General features: G+C 41.8%; 1 protein-coding gene across 2 annotated transcripts in view; it reads left to right on the plus strand.

Moving 5' to 3' along the window:
* The window catches only part of cox10 (cytochrome c oxidase assembly factor heme A:farnesyltransferase COX10), a 118621-nt gene that overhangs the window by 36117 nt on the left and 63277 nt on the right, over window positions 1-19227 (plus strand). For both annotated transcript variants that reach the window (XM_069929549.1, XM_069929548.1), the window contains one exon: window positions 5061-5185. In XM_069929549.1, coding sequence (XP_069785650.1) covers window positions 5061-5185 — 125 coding nt within the window. The remainder of the gene's footprint in view (window positions 1-5060; window positions 5186-19227) is intronic.

Genomic DNA, 19227 nt, shown 5'->3' on the forward strand with positions numbered 1-19227 from the left:
GCACAAGGGCAGCTTCTTCCCCGCTACCATCAGATTCCTGAATAATCAATGAACCAAAGACACTGCCTTACTTTTCATTCACTTTTTTATATAGTAATGTTGTAAGATGGTTATAATTTGAATGTTTGCTCTATGATGCTGCAGCTAAACACTGAATTTCATGGCTTGTTCATGACAATAAATTCTGATATCTTTACCGCCTATGGTTGCTGTGAAGCCTGCTGAGTTCCTCCAGCATTTCTGGGTTTTTACGTCAATCGTAGTGTCTGCAGACTTTGGTGTTTCACATTAAAGCTCGCCCACTGCTGAGTACTCCATACTTCACATTTTCAGCTGTTTTTAATGGAGAACCAGGGAGAGTACCCCTCATTTTTATAATTCCATTACTTTTGTTGCCAGGTTGATTTTTACATTCTTTACTTAATCAGTTACTTAATTATTTACTTAATCATTGCAACCAATTGCTTTGATGAGATATGACCCATTTGTAGAAACAAAGTTTTGAGAAAATTGTGTGATACAAAATATGAAAGTTGAGAGTGGGGATTCTACAAATGCTCAGAGCCATGCCTACGTAAGTATATGCTATATAAATAGAATGGCCTCAAGCAAATACTGGAATTTGTGATGTAGTCCCAATCATTTGAGTATCTCAAGCAATTTTTACAGGGTAGATGTTAGTTTTTTAATATACATGGTGTAGACCAGTGGTTCTCAACCTTTTTCTTTCCACTTCTATACCTTTTTAAGTAATCCCTATGCCATAAATGCTCTGTGATTAGTAAGGTTTTGCTTAAGGTGGTCTGTGAGTGGGAAGGTAAGGTTGAGAATCACTCCTCTGGACCCAATTGTTACTGAAATATGTTGCTTGTGAGAAAAATTGTCATTGGCCCATTTCCTTTGGAGTTATGAAACCGTACACATAACGAGTCGATTAGATATGATTAAAACAGTGATTTTCAAGCTTTTTCTTTTCACCCACATTCCACCTTAAGCAATCCCTTACTAATCACAGAGCACCTAAGCATAGAGAATACATAAAATGGTATGTGAGTAGAAAGAAAAAAAGTTGAGAACCACTGTTTTAGACTATTTACATTATGCTTTTTGTATATCTATCATTAGGAGGTAAAATTCATCAAGACATTATAAATTAGTTTGGTAATCTTATGTGTTGGCACAGGTTACAATTGGAGATCACACTTTAGCGGTAACTTGCTGTTTGAGCAGTCTATAAGGCTGTCAGCAATCAGTAATCTGAATGCCAAATGGTCTCCAGTGTCTTAAACAAGTCTTTATTAGACTTGTGCAGAAAATTATGAATTGTGTTTAATCACATTCAAACAGCAGAGGGTTGGTGTGGCTGTCCTCTTCCTGACTAGGCGCTGGAAGAACCTCGTACCACAAATTAAAGAGAAGAGTGGGGGCTAGAGAAAGATCTTTTAAAAGGGGAACCATAAATTTGAGTACAAAACAAATAGGGAGCCATTCATTTCTTTGAGCCCATATTTTATCATTTTAGATCAAATCCAAACTATTCCACTGGTTTCCCCCATAATTATCAATTGTATCTTTATGACCAGCATTTTAAAATGTTTCCCTGTCTCTTGAACAACCTGCTAATTTAATTGTCTAATCCAGCCATGGTCTTGTTCATGATTATCTCAGTGTTTTTTTTCCCAAGGAAGACTACCATAGAATCTCCATTCTAAGATTTTGGCTGAAATACCTCATCTGTAAAACTAGTCTAATACATCTTTTACGTACCATCTCGAAGAAGGATGTGAAGCTCTTGTACAAGCATCCTAATCAAAAATACTCTATTTGTGGCCCAAATTTTTAATTTTTTTTTAACATTTTAGACATACAGCACTTAATGCCCTTTCCGCCCCAAAAACCCATGCTGTCTAATTGACCTACAATCCCAGTACATTTTGAACAGTATAAGGAAGCTGGAGCACCCATAGGAAACCCAAGTGGACACGGGGGGAATGTTTAAACTCCTTACAGACCGTGCTGGGTTCGAATGCCGGTCACTGGCACAATCGTTACACTAACCATGCCACCCAAAAAAAACAGCCACTCCGAGCCAGATTCAAACCAGTGATCCAAGGATGAAAATATTTCCATTACAGTCCTCCTCTCGACCAACTGAGTTATCAAAGGATGTGCACTGGTTGTATTCTGCCAGTTGTTTCTTCACTGTTTTGTTAAGGTTACATAATTAAATAAATGGTAATCTCTTCATCTATTTATCTCTCCTTGGACTGCAAATGCTGTAACAATTGCTTTCTGTCACTTGTGCACATGTACACCTAGCACCCGCTGTAACTCTATACACCCTTTTGAACTGCACCACTTAGCCTGTATTGTTTCTTTTGCTAAAACATATCAGTTCTCCATTAAAGTTCACCTGCACTTATCTGCTCTGTCTTCCTGCAGTCTGCTCCTAACCATCTTACTGTTTGATATACTGAAGCTTCGTGTCACCTAAAAATTTGGAAATTTTATCCTGCACATTCATATCCAAATCATTTGCTTTTTTTTCCTCAAAGCCAATTTCCAACCTTTTAATTCCTTTGTGTCTAACATCTTTAAATCTAATCAACTGCATTCCCTTCATGGAAAAAAAAATCACTTGGGTTATTCAGACATAATTTACTTTCAACAAACTTGTGTCTTTTTTATCATTTGAAAGTTTTTTCAAATGTCAATGAAAGCTTTCCTTGATTATTAATTTAAGAAGTTTGCTTACATCTGACTGATATTGCCTCACATGTTTTAAACCTTTTTGATATTTTCCAGTTGCCTCGGCATCTTCCTTGCCAAATTAGAAAAAAAAGCATGACAAGTTCTTCTGCAACTTCCACCTTCACCTCCCAAAGTATCTTTGGATGTAGTATATCCCTTTAGACTTTGTTACTTGAAACAAATTGGGACTTTCTAGTAGTTTCTCTATCAACTTGCATTCCATTTATTATTTCTACCACTTTCCCTTCTACGGAATGAAAAGAGGGAGGAGATCTTTATGACTTGGTTGCCTTTGTGACTTGTGTTACACCATACAATTGTAAGTAACATTGAGGGAGATCTACTGAATGAATCCTGCTATCACTGGAAATTTGACAACTATGTTCTATGACTGTGAAGGATCATAGACTGCATCATAATGACATTTTAGCTAATGTGTGCAATGTGTTGCAAAGCTACAGTGATGAACAGACAAGATCTAGAGTAGGAGTTCATTGGTATTATCTGAGGAGCACTTTAGTTTTCTTTAAAACTATCAAAAAAATTTTGGATGCTGTAAATCTGAAATCAAAGAGAGAAAAGGTTGGAAACACACACCAGCTGAGGGAGCAATTGTGGAAAGAAAAGCAGAGTTAGTATTTCAGATCCAAGATCCTTTGTCAGAACTGGGAAAGTGGAAAAAAGAGAAGTTTGTTTCAAGTTGTAGAGTTAGGAGTATGCAGTGAGTTGTAGGGAATATTGATGAACAGAGGGACCACGAAGACCAAGTTCTTAGCTTCTTGAAAGTGACAAGATTCAATTTACTGTCATGTAATAAAAATACTGTCATATTGCACAAAATTGCCTTTTGTTTGCTGTAAGGCAGACCGATTCGCCATCGGCAGAAACTGCCTGAAGCACCTCTTACAGACAAGAAAGTGAAGCAAAGGAGAGTCTCCTCAGAGTTGCTGAGTGTCTGTGGATTTGCCTCAACGGGTAAATAGCAAAGAAGACTTGTGGCATGCTTGTCAAAATCCCTTTCCCCCTCCCCCCCCGATTAGGGGTATCAAAAACAAGGGGGCATAGATTTAATTAATATGAGAGGTAAGTGAAAAAAGGGGGATCTGAGGGGTACATTTTTTTTAAAATCAGGGGCTGGTTGGTGTCTGGAACCTCCTGCAAGAAGTGGTGGAATCAGATAAAATCATGTTGAAACAGCATTGAGACTTTTTCTCAAATAGGCTAGGCACAGAAAGTCAGTCCTTATGCAGGCAAATGAGATAAGTGTAGATGAGCTCAAAGGTCACCATGGATGTAGTGGGCTAAAGGACCCATTTCTATACTGTACCATTTGACTGAGATGATGGGAAATCAATGGAAAGACCAAAATGAATATTTTTTTTTGTTTGGGTAAGGCCAGGATTGTCGTGGAGATAAACAGTGGATGTTCTTCAGTCATTTGGATAATGGGGGAGAAATTACTGAATGATGATACAAAGGAAGCATGAAATGTTGTGGAATGCAGGGATATGGAATCTGACCAACAGATCAAGCTGTGCTAATGGAGAGATGAAATACTGACCCAGTATCACCAGATAGGTAGTGGATGCTGAAAAGGTCATTTTTGATCTAGACAACTCCAGCAAGTTTTAAGAAGTTGTGGAATTCAATATTGTCCAGCAGGCTGCAGATGGGTGGACTACAGCTTTCTGGACCCAGCCTGTTGAGAATGGGGACAGCTTGAATGTCTGACTAGAAAATTGGTAAATGTACTGAAAAGTCACAGATTGAAGACTTCACAGAACTCCTTAAATACAGGGTTGAAGCAAAACTTAACAAAACTATCTCAATTCTATGTACCCAAGTGGCCTTTGAAGTTATAGCCATTACCAAAATTCTTTTAAAATGATGTCTGCTTTGTAAGTGTGCTAAGTTGTTTGGAATGAAACTTTTGGACTGGACCTTTATAGTTGAGGGTAAATGTTTTAAATTGTTTAGTAAGTACATTATATAACTATGCACGTAATACGTTGTGATTCTTTATAGATTTTGTGAATGCATAAAAGAAAATATTCAGCAGGAACCATCATGGTGGGAGCCAGTCCTCTCATGAATTAATCTTAAACCGAAAACTTTTCCATATTGTCTGAAAGCCTGTCATATTAATCTGTGAATATACGACATAAATTGAATCGACTGAAATGCACACCAAGATTTTTTGGCTAACTTTGCCAACCTTCATAAAGGGTAAAAGTGACCATAAAGGGTTGTCTTCGTGGTTTTTGTTTTCCTGAACTTTGAAGTGAATTCCTGTTTACTGTTCATTTCAGCTTTAGTTGCAACAACTGCCACTGCAGGATTTGCAATGGCACCTGTACCCTTCGATCTTGGCTGTTTTCTTCTCACCACCGTTGGAACAGGCCTTGCATCCTGTGCTGCCAACTCCATTAACCAGGTCAGTAATTTCTTTAACCACAAACCAGTCAAAAAATATTTTTAAAAATCTATTTGCAGAACCACACTTTTCTTGCATATATTAATATCAATTTGGAATACTGAGTGAGTGGAACATTTCCACCAATAATACATAATCCTAAAAGTTGTAGAATTTAAAATAAAGATAACTTTACAGCTTTGTTGTTTAAAATAAATTCCTTGGCTTGGCTTCGCGGACGAAGATTTATGGAGGGGGTAAAAAGTCCACGTCAGCTGCAGGCTCGTTTGTGGCTGACCAGTCCGATGCGGGACAGGCATCGGACTGTAAGATAACTTTACAGCTTTGTTGTTTAAAATAAATAATTGCATGTGAAATTGCATTTTGTCATAAGCAAGAGGATAAGAGCACTTTGTTGCATCTTTATTGTAAAGATTACATGGTTGGTCATTTTAAGTAATTAAACTATCCTTGAGGGCTTTGCTAGCATCAGGATTGCATGTCTGTCTTTCATAGTGAAGCTGACCTTCAAAGCAATTATCAAAGAAAAATATCTGCTGGAGAAACTCAGCAGGTTGAGCAGCATCAGTAGGAGATGAAGAATGGTCAACGTTTCAAGTCTGATCCCTTCATCTAGATTTCTTGTTCTTGATGAAGGGTTTTGGCCCAAAATATTTACTTTCTTTTTTCTCACACCAATGCTACTCGGCCTGCAGAGTTTCTGTGGCAGATTGCTTTTTTTTTTGCTGCTGATCCCTTCATCTGCAGTCTCTTTGTGGTCTTTGGAAATGAGTGAAAGCTTGTATTTTTTACAATATTACTATTTGCTTCACAACTGATGAAGATTTCCTCACGTTAGACACCATCAAGTGCAACAGCTTGTACATTGCAGCAGCAGACAAATGGTTTATTTTTAAAATCCTGTGACCTGGGTTGTGGGACCAAGATGGCGGTGCCTATGTATTGTCAACAGCTACGAGAGGTTACAGACTCCGGTGAAGCAGAGGGCTGGCGCATGACACCGGAAAATAGGGAGACCACAATCCTACCACCACCCCCCCCCCACCGCAGGTTTGAGAAGGAGATAACCCATGGGGCAATGACCACGGTGACTGTTCAAGAGCGGGTTCTGCGGCTGAACACCACGGGTGGCAGACTGTCAGTGACTTGAGGCAAGGAACCCATACAGGCTGCGGATTGCTGGCGACTATAGTTAAGGGACATGCCTCAGGCTATGACTTGCTGGAGACTGGCTTGAGACAGACTTGAGGGGCTACCAAGTATCAGAACTGGGATACGAGAGGGGCTGAGGGTGCTGGAGCTTCCTGATTGTGTCATCCGGAGCTAGGGTTGCTGATGGTTTGGACTGAAGGCTGTGGGGCTGTAGAGCGCCGGAGGCAAATCCGTGGACACTTGGGGGAGGGGAAACTGTTTTTCCTCATCTCCATCTTAAATCTACTCCCCCGAATCTTGAGCCTGTGTCCCCTTGTTCTGGTCTCACCTACCAGTGAAAACAATTTTCCTGCCTCTATTTTATCTATCGTTTTCCTAATTTTATGTTTCTATAAGATCTCCTCTCATTCTTCTTAATTCGAGTGAGTATAATTACAGGCGATTTAGTCTCTCCTCGTAGGTCAACCCCCCTCATCACTGGAATCAACCTGGTGAAACTCCTCTGGTCTGCCTCCAAGGCCAGTATATCCCTCCTCAAGTATGGAGACCAGAACTGCACACTGTACTCCAGATGCGGCCTCACCAGTACCTTGTATAGTTTCACTGTGACCTCCCTACTCTTGAATTCAATTCCTCTAGCGATGAAGGCCAACATTCCATTTGGCTTCTTAATAACCTGTTGTACCTGCAACCCAACTTTTTGCGATTCACGTGTCCATGAATTTGCCTGCAGCACTCCCACAGCCACACATCTTCCATTTCCTCAAGGAAAACTTCTTACAGTAACCAATTTAAATTAGTACTTGAGAAGTCTGCATTTTGCTATCCATAAAGGTTAATTGAGAAACCTAGCTTTTGTGCTTGTTTTTCTGGAGGTCTCAGTATCTTAGTTACGCAAAAATTAAAATCATGTCTATTAATTGTCATCTGCATAACTTGGAAGTACTAGTTCCACACCATTTTGCAGTTTCAGTGAATTTGAATTTGTAACAACCTTTGATACTGTATTGGTACAATCAGCATTTCTATTTTATACACATTCGGTCAAGATGTGGAGATTATTGTGTTAGTTTCTTCCAACAACTTCGTTGTGTTCATTGCTTTAATAAAGATGGGATCTGTTTTCTTCCAAAGAACATTGCTATTTTAATATTTGCCAATTGGAAAAGCAATGGTTACCAACAGTACTGCAAAGCTGCAAGTAGAGATTTGTATTTCCCGAACTATGGGAATTGTTTTGACAGACTGTATTCAATCTGAGCACATGCTGGAAAGCATTATTTCACAGGACTTGGATACAGAATGTGATTGGCCTCAGTGAAGTGTGCAAGGTTTTATCAGACAGATTGCCTAAAGCAGTGGTGCTGCCTTTAATTTCTGGAGTTGATGATGTGATTATGATGGTTAACATTTCAAAATATTCCTTTGTAGTTTCATGCTTGAAAACTCTCAAGATATTAAAAACTTGCATTTTGTGGATTAGCACAATACAGGTATTTAATTAGTAATAGTGGAGATTTTATTTGATCAACCACCAAATTTTGTAAACCAGAGGAAAAATTGTTTGAGAGCAAAGCATGTGCATCAGTTTTACTGGAGAATTCTATCCATTAAATTATTTTTATTCTTTGTGTTGAGGCATTGGGAATTAAAAACAGTACATGCAAAAAATGGTCACGTCAGCTCGCATCTGTAGAAGGGGATAGAGTGAATGTTTACATCAAAGGCCTGTTGTCGCAAGGCCCTTTGTCCGATAGCTCAGTGGTTAAAATACTGGTCTTGAAAACCAGGGGTCGCGTTCCTCGCTGGGGCCTCATTTCTGTGAGGGGTGCTGAACAAAATGGCGACTCTCTGTCTTCCTTGCAGTAGACAAAGTTAAAGAATTTCAGGTACATTACATTCTAACTGTAGTATTGTGTGACAATAATGGAACCTTTACCTTTAGAACTGGGGAAGAGCTCATTTTAAATTGTAGAGAAGGTGGGAGGGATGAAAGGATAGAATAATGAGAATATCTCAGACAGGGGTTGGATGGTTAGCATAGCAGTTAGCACAATGTTGTTACAGTACCAGTGATCGGGACCGGGGTTTGAATTCCCTGTGTCTGTGTGGGTTTTCCACAGGTGTAATGGAAGATTTAAACCGTGTTTTTTACTTTTGCAGCCTTTGCTTCTGCAAGGCTGAGAACCTGCTTGTTTTTGAGAATCAGCAGACATAACCTAAATTCTACCGAGGGGCCCAGGATGCAGTTGAATCAGAAGACATAATCTAACTTCCACCATGAGGCCCAGAGATGTAGTTTTCTTTTGTTGGTCGCAGACTGTCAGGAGACCTTGAAGATAATTAAATCATTTGTTCAAAGAGATAAGCTATGAAGTAAACAACTTTTGGGTAAACTAAGCCATGGTCCCAATGCTGAAGTTAGAGACTCTCCGAGAGGTGGCAAAATCTCTCAGCAAGAGTCCAGCTAACGTCCTGGTCGAGGGAGGTGGAGAAGCTGCTACCGGCGCCCCGACAACCTACCACAAGTGTGCAGTCGTTGCCTCGCTTCGGCAGTTGGGACCAGTCCAGGCGCTGATAAGTATAGTTGGGAAGGGCAAGCATATTGTAGTTTGAAATCAGCTTTTGAATTTGTAATAAACATTTGTATAAACTGAACTGCTCTTGGTGTGTGTGCCTATTTTCTTTTGGTAGCTCAAACACTGTGACCAATCTAAAATGATCAAAATGAGAGGTACAAGTTTACCCAGGACAACAGGGGCTCTAGTTTCCTCCCACTGTTCAAAAAATGTACCGGGGTGTAAGTCACTTGGGCAGCACCGGCCCATGAGCCTGTTCTCATTCTGCACATCTAATTTTTTTTAAAATAATTTAAATTTTAAAAGATTTTTTTTTAATTTTAAAGTTTCCCTTGGAATATGCTGGTTCATAAATGAGGGGAGTGAAAGAGAAAAAAAAACTTTATTGCTGAAAGACATTACAGAGGTTTCAAAGATGTAGGTGAGAAGAGACTAGAGCCAGGAATCCATTCCCTGCTCACTGATATATCTAATTCCCTACGCCATTTTGACATTTGACAATTCCCTGCTTCCATCTGACTTATCTTTACCAAGGACGTGCATTCCATTTACATCTCCATCTCAAGACTCAGATAGTCTGAGAGGCCATTGCTTCTTCCATGATCAGAGGGTCAACCGATATTCTCCCCTGCTCCACTGACCAATGGACTCATTCATCTGGCTGAATTTGTTATTGTATCGAAAAGCTACTCCTTCGAATTCAATTACTCTCTTTAGATCAAAAGTGTAGCAGTAGGAACTCCTAAGGATGCAAGTTACAAGGATACATCAAATGGTCTTTGTTTCGGTTGTACTCAGGCCATCTCTCAAAAATCATTTTTTGATATATCCATGTCTGTATAGGTGTTGTTTCCTGCCCTCACACTGAGCTCAGCAATTTCTTTATTTTTGCTGACCATTTTTACTTTTGTATGGTCCCTCTTACATAAAGCAAGCTTGGACTGTTTCAAGAAGTCCAGAATCATAATGGCTAATTATTTTCAACAATTTTTATTGACTCCAGTGCAGAATGAAAGAATAAATTTATGTTGACATTAAAATCATAACGTGATGTGAAAAATTCCAAGTTGTGCATATGATATATACAGATATAAAAAAAACATTAGAAATTACCATAATCTAACAAAAAAATTCCTATAATAAGGGAATTGAAATCATAATTAAATTGACATCATTACATATCATGGTCTGTTGTTCACTGTGATTCTTGTTTCCATTTCACCCAAAGTATAAAAATCAGAAATTAAGATTTTGATATTAGAATTTTAACCATGTGATAAAGTTTTAGAAAACAGTATGTTCACTGCTCAGCTAAAGGTTATGAATTGGTTCATTTCTTTTTCCTCTGCAATGTTAATCCACCATGGTCATCATGAAAATGCCGTACCATTTTTTTTTCTTTCTCTGTTAAAATTAGTATGCATAGACCACAAGATCAAACTTTAATTTTAATAAGTTTAACTTTAATAAGTTTACTAACTTTAATTCTCCCATGATACTTAGTTTTAAAATAAAATGGCTAGTTTAAATCAGTGCTAGTAGTCTACATAAATGACTTGTCTCTGACTGAATCATAATTTTAAGATTATATTGATACCTGTGCGATTGATCTGAGCAGCTGGATGCATAAATGATAGATCTTGTGCCAAGGTCTTGCTTCACAAATGATCATTGCTCTGGGAACAAAAACATTCCAGATGATCAAAATGTGGAAAAAAAATAGGTAAGTGAAAGAACAAAGGAAAAACTATCATTTAAGCCATCATCTTCTGGTATGTCTGTGAGCTATCTTAAAAATAAAATTGTTGTCTTTGACTTGTCAAACTAGCTTTTATGAACTGATCCAGCAACCTTCTGAAATTCCTTTATTTGCTTTAAATATAGCCTTATTGTTTATGTTGTTATTCAAGTTCTTAGTAACTTTCAGATGGGCTATTGTTGCATGATAGTGCCAAATCTTTCATTCTTTCCCTTTTACTTACTTCATGGCTCAAGCATAACATTCTCCTTTCTTAATCTAGGCCATGGGATCAAACACCACTCCAGACACAGGTTCAGTCTTGAAGGACTGCTGCACTGAGATAATTGGCATCTTTAGAATGAAGCATTCAATTTAGATACCATTTGCCATTTCAGATAGATGTAAAAGTGCTTGGTTATACTTATTAAAGTATTCCTGGTGCTCAGCCCTCATCTTAGAGCAGTGGTTCTCAAACATTATCTTTCCACTCACATACCACTTTAAATATTCCCTATGCCATAGGTGCTCTGTAATTAGTAAGGGATTGCTTAAGGTGGTATGTGGGTGGAAAGAAAAAGGTTGAAAACCACTGTTTTAATCGTACCTAATGGACTCGTTATGATTTACTGGAAATGTCTCCATTTGTTGCACACCACCACTCCAATGCAAATCATGTTCAAGATTCACTGCACAAAGCTCTTCACAATGTGTTTGACAGAATATCCCAAGCTCATGGCATCTACAATCTAGAACAATAATAATGTGATTGATAATGCCACCATTTGGAGGTTTTCCTGCATGTTATTGGGACCTGAATATATATATAGCCATTCCTTTATCATCGAAGGTCAGATTCCTGAAGCTTCCTGCCTTGCATTGTTTGAGTACCTGAAGCATCGAGACTGCAGCAGTTTGCGGAGGCTTATTTCAACACTTATTCCCGCCCCCCCAAGAAATTAAGAATGGCAATAAATGGAGACATTTCCAGTAAATCATTTTTCCCATAGAGAGAAAGAAAAAAAAAATACTTTGCAGTTCAGGGATCATCAGTGAAGAGAGAACCAGAGAAGTTTTGTATTAATATTTCTCTCGCCACAAATTCTGACTACTCCATTTAGTATTTACAGCATTTTCTATTTTCATTTAAGATTTTCACCACTGGCAGTATTTTTCTTTAAGAAAATTAGTTGAAATTTCAAAAGATTGATAGACAAATATTTGACTGAAAAAATTTCACATCTTCTGTGTGCTTTATTACTTGACTTTGATCTTATCAGTGGATCCCAAACTTGCTCTTATGTCCGTAAGTCATTACTAATGTTTCACATCATGAGATACATTAAATTAAACATATGGTACAAGGTACATGGACCAGGGGTGGGCAACCTTTCTCTTTCCACTCACATTCCACCTAAGTAATCCCTCTGTCATAAGTGCTCTGTGATTAGTAAAGGTGGTCTGAGAGTGAAAAGTAAAAGGTTTGAAAACCACTGTTTTAATCGTACCTAATAAACTCGTTATGTGCACGGTTTCAGAACTCCAAAGGAAATGGGCCAATGACCATTTTCCTCAAGCAAAATATTCCAGTAACAATTGGGTCGAGAGCAGTGATTCTTAACCTTCCCTTCCAACTCACATACCACCTTAAGCACTTATGGCATAGGGAATACTTTTTAAAAGTTGCCCACCCCTGCTCTAGACTGTAATCTAAGAAGCTGATTAGCAATTTGAGGTGAGCAGTGTAGCTTTGTGCTGATGATCTATTTTTGGTCATTAGTTGCTATATTTCCTTTTATAGTATTAACTAATGCAATCAAGAAAATTTACTGCAATTGCCAAAACTGAAATAACCTCTGATGCTGTTATTTTATATATCGTCCAACATTTTTATTTGTTGTACAATTAAGGGGTGAATATGTGACATTTTATATGATTTATTTTGTTAATGGCATAAAGACCTTTTTTTGCAAAAATCTAAATATCACTTACTACATTGGTTGGCAAGGAATGTGTTCCAGAAATAATAATGTTCAGCTTCTTATTTTCAGGTTTTGGTCTCGTATCAGTATGGATCCAATTTTGGCATCAATTGTTCATTTGGCAAAAAAAAGTTGTTTTTTTTGTCACTATGCAGCAGGCAAATTGAATCATTTATGGCACAGCATGCTAATTATCACTCTAAACAACCATGTAAACATTTTTTAAAATAATCAGCTGATTGAAAGTAGACCACAGAGAATGTAAATTATTGACATCTTGAGTGATATGCCAAACCCAATTTATGTCGACTCTCATTGGGAGAAATAATTGCTGAATAAATCTATGGACTATTCAAGTGCTTCCAGTATTTTGAAGGTTAGTTTTGTATTTGAATTGGGTTGGCTGCTTTTAAAATTCATCTAAGATTAATATTTTTTTCTGTTGTTTGAATGCCACTTGTAGTGGGCTAGCTAATTCTGTGTTACTGGAAGTTCCACTATCCTGGCTTTTAGACTATTGCAAAGATTTATTGTTTAGAGGACAACAAAGATATCCAACTTGTACTATTCTCTAATCTGTACACAGATTTCACCATTTTAAATTTAACTTCTGCTTTAAACATTTATTAATGGTGAATGGGAGAATATACTTTTTTTTAATCAATTTAAAAAATGATCACTTTAAACTTTCCTATGTAGGTTGCAATGAAATGTAGAAATGCTGTTGAGACAGTTTTGATCATTTTTTCTTTTCATAACATTTGTAATTACAAAGTTATTTGGAACATTCTGTTCACTTTTGTGTAATTTAAGATCCTGTCTTATGATCTAAATACCGTCAGGTGGTGCTGATCCTTCCCAAAGAATCCAAGCGCCCTGGAATTTGAATGCATCAAATAAACGATGATATCAGAGCAAGTTATTTAGAAGAGTTGCAAGGTTCAAACTACAAATAAACAACCAAATTTGCATTTATGTATCAGCCTTCATGTTGACAAGTCATTGCTCATGTTTCACACTGTGAAATACTCTTGAAATGTAGACAAATGGAATATGGCAACCAACAAACACAGGCTTACTCGTGGAGTGATGAGATAAATTACATGGTTGTATGTTTTGAAAGTTTGAAGATTGAAATTAACTTTTGGTTATTGTTAAGAATGCACAGCAAACATTTTGTTTTCCACCAGAGTTGAGTTTCAATTATGCAAGATTCCCTTGAAGCATTTTCTCAACTCTTGTCCGAATATGTGCCTTGTCAAAGCCAAACCCGGTTTATGTCAACTCTCATGGAGAGAAATAATTGTTTATTCAATTGGAGCCATACAGAAGACAAGTTCTACAGGGATGTCTAACCCTATTCATGGTAAGCTGAACAGGAGTCCTTTATTAATTTCAGTGACATCGGAATAAATTTTGGCCAATAGGCACCCACGCAGACAATCCAAAAATATATTTTCATCCAACAAGAAGAATGAGCCTGTTAAGAATTGCATTGTTCATCAAATATACAATTTTTATTTAAAGTGCATCAATCTTTGAATCATTTTTACAAGTACAGGATAATTTTACAGGTACACAGCCAAGGTTCCATGGATCCCACACCTAATGGCTTTCTGAATGAATTTCCCATGGGGGAACCTTGTCAAATGTTTTGCTGCAATCGAAATCTGCCTTACCTTCATCAATTTCTTTTGTTACATCCTCAAAAGACTCATAGGCCTGTGAGGCACGTCCTTCCCTTCCCCTAACAAAGCGATGTTGACTATCCCTCAAAAGATTTACTTCTCTAAATCCCGTCCTTAGTAATCCTCTCCAATATTTTGCCCACTACTGATGTAAGACTCGCTGGTCTATAATTCCCAGGATTCTTCCCTATTACTTTTTTTTAAAGAAGGGGAATACATTTGCCATTCTCCAATGATCTGGAACATCCCCTGTTGCAAGGAGGATGTAAAGATCATTGTCGTTGCCCCAGCAATCTCTTTTCCTTTCCTTCCCATAGCATCCTGGGGTATATCTTGTCCGGACCCAGGAACTTATCATTCCTAATGTTCTTAAGAATATCCAGCACTTCATCTCAATGTGGTCCAGCACATAACCCTGCTCTACTTTGACCTCACCTTGATGAATAATGAAGCAAAGTATTAGGACCTCCCAACTTTCTCCTCCAGGAACATGTTGCCTCCTTTATCCTTAAGCAGCCTTACCTTCACTCTAGTCATCCTTTTGCTCTTCGCGTGAGCATTGAATCCCTAGGGCTTTCCTTAAATTCTACTTCCTAATGCCCTGTCATGCCCACTTCTGGCTCTCTTTAGTCCTCTCTTCCTTCCTGGCTACCATATAATTCCCATGGTCCTTTCTTGTTTATTTTGCTTCCTAAATCTAATATATGCTTGCTTCCTTCCTCAAGTATCTACCTCACCTGTTTTGTCAACCATGGTTCTCTTTTCCTTCCATCCTTTTCCTGTCCCAGTGGGACAGACCTATCCAGAATCTGTGCAAGTGGTCCCTAAACACCCTCCACATTACTTCTGTGCTAACTCCCGAGAACATCTGTTCCAAATTTACTCTCCTTAGTTCCTTCCTCATTCCATCAAAATTAGCTCTTCCCCAGTTAAACACTTTACCATTTTGTCTGCTTTTATCCTTGTCCATAGCTTTGCTAAAGCTTAGGGAAATGCTTCCGCACTGAAAGGTTTTTCACCTGACCAGGTTCATTACCTAGTACTAGATCCAGTGTGGGCTATCCTCTGGTCAACTCGCCCACATACTGTGTCATGAATCCGTCTTGGACACATCTGACAAATTCTGCCCTATCTACCCACTTTAACTAAGGAGTTGCCAGTCACTATTTGGGAAGTTGATGTCTCCCATAGCAACAACCCTGCTATTTCTTCACGCCAAGCCCGCCCTTAGTGCTGCAGTAGAGGATCCGGCCCCTGCAGGGGCCCCCAAGAGCATAACCAAGGCCACAGCATCCGCTCCAGGCCTCTGCTTCTACCACTAGCACTGGGGAGCCAAGGTTCGGAAGTGTCGTCAGCCCTGCTCGTTCCAGGGAATCGACCAGGCTGACTGCTCTTAATGGCTGCAGTGACTGGCCAAGGTCACAGCCTCCTCGACCTGTGGGACTCAGTCAGCGGCCAGAGGTTCCTCGTTGACACTGGAGCCCAGATCCGCATCATCCCGGCCACGGCCGTCAAGTCCAGGAACCGACCTAGAGGACCTCCCCTCCGTACGGCCAACGCAACAGCAATCCGGATGTATGGAGACAAGACAGTTCCTTCCAACAAAGTTTCGCGTGGAGGTTCACCGTCTCGTTCCTCCGGACTGCCATCCTGGGTGCAGACTTCCTCCTTGCACACTGGCTTCTGTTGGACATTCGAGGTAGGTGTCTGGTGGACATTCGAGGTAGGTGTCTGGTGGACATTCGAGGTAGGTGCCTGGTGGACATTCGAGGTAGGTGCCTGGTGGACATTCGAGGTAGGTGCCTGGTGGACATTCGAGGTAGGTGCCTGGTGGATGCCCGTACCTTCCAGGCCGTTCACCTCGACACCTCCCGCTCGGGGCAACCACAGATGGCCACGAACAGCATGCCCAGAGACGAGTTCCAGTGAATCCTGGACAAGTTCCCGACACTCCTCAAGCCACAGTTCTCGCTGCGCCATGGGGTGTTCCACCACATCCCCACCCAGGGCCCATCAGTTCACGCCAAGGCACGCCGGCTCCCGCCTGACATGCTCCAGGTGGCGAAGGAGGAGTTTTCGCACCTGTTGGAACTGGGGATCATTCGGCCGTCCGACAGCCCGTGGGCCTCGCCGCTCTACCTGGTCCCGAAAGCCTCCAGCGGAGACTATCGACAGCTCAACAAGGCAACAGTTCCTGACCGTTACCCCATCCCTCACATCCAAGACTTTAAGGCCAACCTGCACGGTGCGAGGGTTTTCTCCAAGGTTGAGCAGGTGCGCGGATATCACCAGATCCCGGTGCACCCTGAGGACATAACCAAGATGGCCATCATCACCCTCTTTGGCTTGTTCGAATTCCTGTGCATGCTGTTCGGGCTCAAGAACACCACTCAGACCTTCCAGCACCTCATGGACTCTGTGGGCACGGACTTGGATTTCGTCTTTATTTATTTGGACGACATCCTCGTCGCCAGCAAGGACCAGGTGCAACACAAGCCCCACCTATGCGCCCTTTGCTCCAGGCTGGCTGATTTCGGCCTTACCATCAACCCAGCCAAGTGCCAGTTTGCGAAAGGGTAAATGCAGTTCCTGGGCCATACCATCATGGCTGAAGGAGCCACATCCGCCACCGCGAAGGTTGCCACTATCGGGGAGTTCCGGACAGCCTCAAGGGGCTGCAGGAGTTCACGGGTATGTTCAACTTTTACAACTGCTTCATCCCAGGAGCTGTGCGCATCATGCAGCCGCTATTCGCCCTCATCGCAGCCAAGCACAAAACACTCGCTTGGAACCCAGAAGCCTGCACCGGATTCGAGGCCACCAAGGACACCCTCGCAAAGGCCACCATGCTCACCCACCCGCACACCAACCTGCATGTGGCACTCTCTGTCGATGCCTCGGCCACAGCTGGCATTCTTTAGCCGCCTGTTCCGCCAACCCGAATATAAGTATAGTGCCTTCGACCGTGAGTTACTGACCATATACCTGGCAGTGCGGCATTTCCACTATTTTTTGGAGGGGAGGAATTTTACCATCTCTTTTACCATCTTCACCGACCACAAACCCCTCACCCAGGTGCTCGCGATGGCAAAGGATCCCTGGTTGGCCGCTAGCAGCGTCACCTCTCCTTCGTGTCAGAGTTTACCACCGACATTCGGCACAAGGCGGGGAAGGACAATATGGTTGCCGATGCACTGTCACGACCGGCCAACTGCGTGCTGAAGCCCGGTCCCAACTTTGACCTGCTCGGCCTGGACCAGAAGTATGATGAGGATATGAGGGCCTTCAAGACCGCCATCATGGGCCTGCGGTTCCAAGATCTCCCGACTCCGAGCGGTGAAGGCACCATCCTGTGCGATATCTGCATGGGCACCCCACGACCAGTGGTTCCCCAGCAGTGGTCTTCAGTCACATTCACATCCATCCATCAGGTCCACGGTCCGGTTGGTGGCAGAACGGTTCGTATGATATGGGCTATGGAAGAAGATCACGGGCTGGGCCAGAACATATACCCATTGCCAGACGTCCAAGGTGCACAGACACCAGGGCACCCGTACAGGAGTTCAAGCATGTCCAGGAACGGTTCAGCCACATTCACGTGGACATCGTCGAGCCCTTACCCGTTTCCTGGGGCAACCGTTACCTGTTTACGATGGTGGACCACACCACTCGATGGCCTGAGGCGATCCCGATGCCAGACCCCTCCACCGAATCCTACTCCAGAGCACTGTTGCATGGTTGAGTCGCCCAGTTCGGCGTCCCGGGTCACCTCACCATCGATCGGGGCACCCAGTTCCCATCTGTGCTCTGGGCACAGCTCGCCAACAGGTTGGGGATCCAGCTACACCGCACCACGGCCTACCACCCGCAGGCCAATGGACTGGTCGAACGTCTGCATCACCACCTTAAGTCAGCACTCATAGCCTGCCTCACCGGTCCCGACTGGGCGGACGAACTGCCTTGGGTGCTCTGGGCATCCGCTCCACTCCCAAGGAAGATCTGCAGGCATCATCTGCTGAGCTGGTCTACGGTGCGCCACTGGCACTACCTGGTGAGTTTGTCAACACACCTCACAATCCCCAGCGGTCTCCACACAAACTACTTCCTCACCTCAGGCCACGCTTGGACTAGTTTGAACCCCCACCGCCGCCCAGGCATGGCACCCACCCGTCTCACGTTCCCGGTGAACTGCTTTCTGTGGAGTACATTTTCGTTCGGCAAGGCCCGATCACGGCACCTCTGCAGCGACCATACGAAGGGTTGTACAGCGTTCTAGCTCCACGTTCACTCGGAACATTGGCAGCAGGCGGGAGCTGTTTACCGTGGACAGGCTGAAGCCAGCGCACCTCGATCCCACTGAGCCAGTGGTAGTAGCCCAGCCCGTCGAAAAAAGACATTGGCGCAGGTTCTGAGGGGGCTGTGTGGTGGCTCACTGTTAGGCGGGGCAGCCGGCCAAAATGGCGCCGTCGGGGGGGGTTCCCTTCCTCCCAGCACGGGGCTCAGAAGCCTGCGCTGGGGGACCACATGACACCCGGGTGACGTCACCACCCTCCAGCACGTTTCTCAGCCAGGTCCGGGCTGGGAGTATAAGTACAGCCCAGCAGCCTGCAATAAACTAGTCTGCTCACTGAGCTCAACCCATCTGGTTGTGTGTTTTCCTTCAGGAGCAGAGTAGCTGCCACTACAAACTCAAACTTTTCTGGGCAATATTGTCCAATATTTAGTTTGGAATAATAGTGCCTTGTGGTGTCCACATTTGTTTATTTATGCCCAAGCTGTTAGAAAACAGGATTGTTTCAAAATGTGATTTGTTTGCTTTTACTATTTCAACAGGACACCTTGAGTTGACTTTTACTTAATCCATATATTCATGGCTTGTTCTGAATTGAGTTAACTTTAGTTT

The sequence above is a fragment of the Narcine bancroftii genome, chromosome 3 (genome assembly GCF_036971445.1).
Source record: "Narcine bancroftii isolate sNarBan1 chromosome 3, sNarBan1.hap1, whole genome shotgun sequence".
NCBI classification, from domain to species: Eukaryota; Metazoa; Chordata; class Chondrichthyes; order Torpediniformes; family Narcinidae; genus Narcine; species Narcine bancroftii.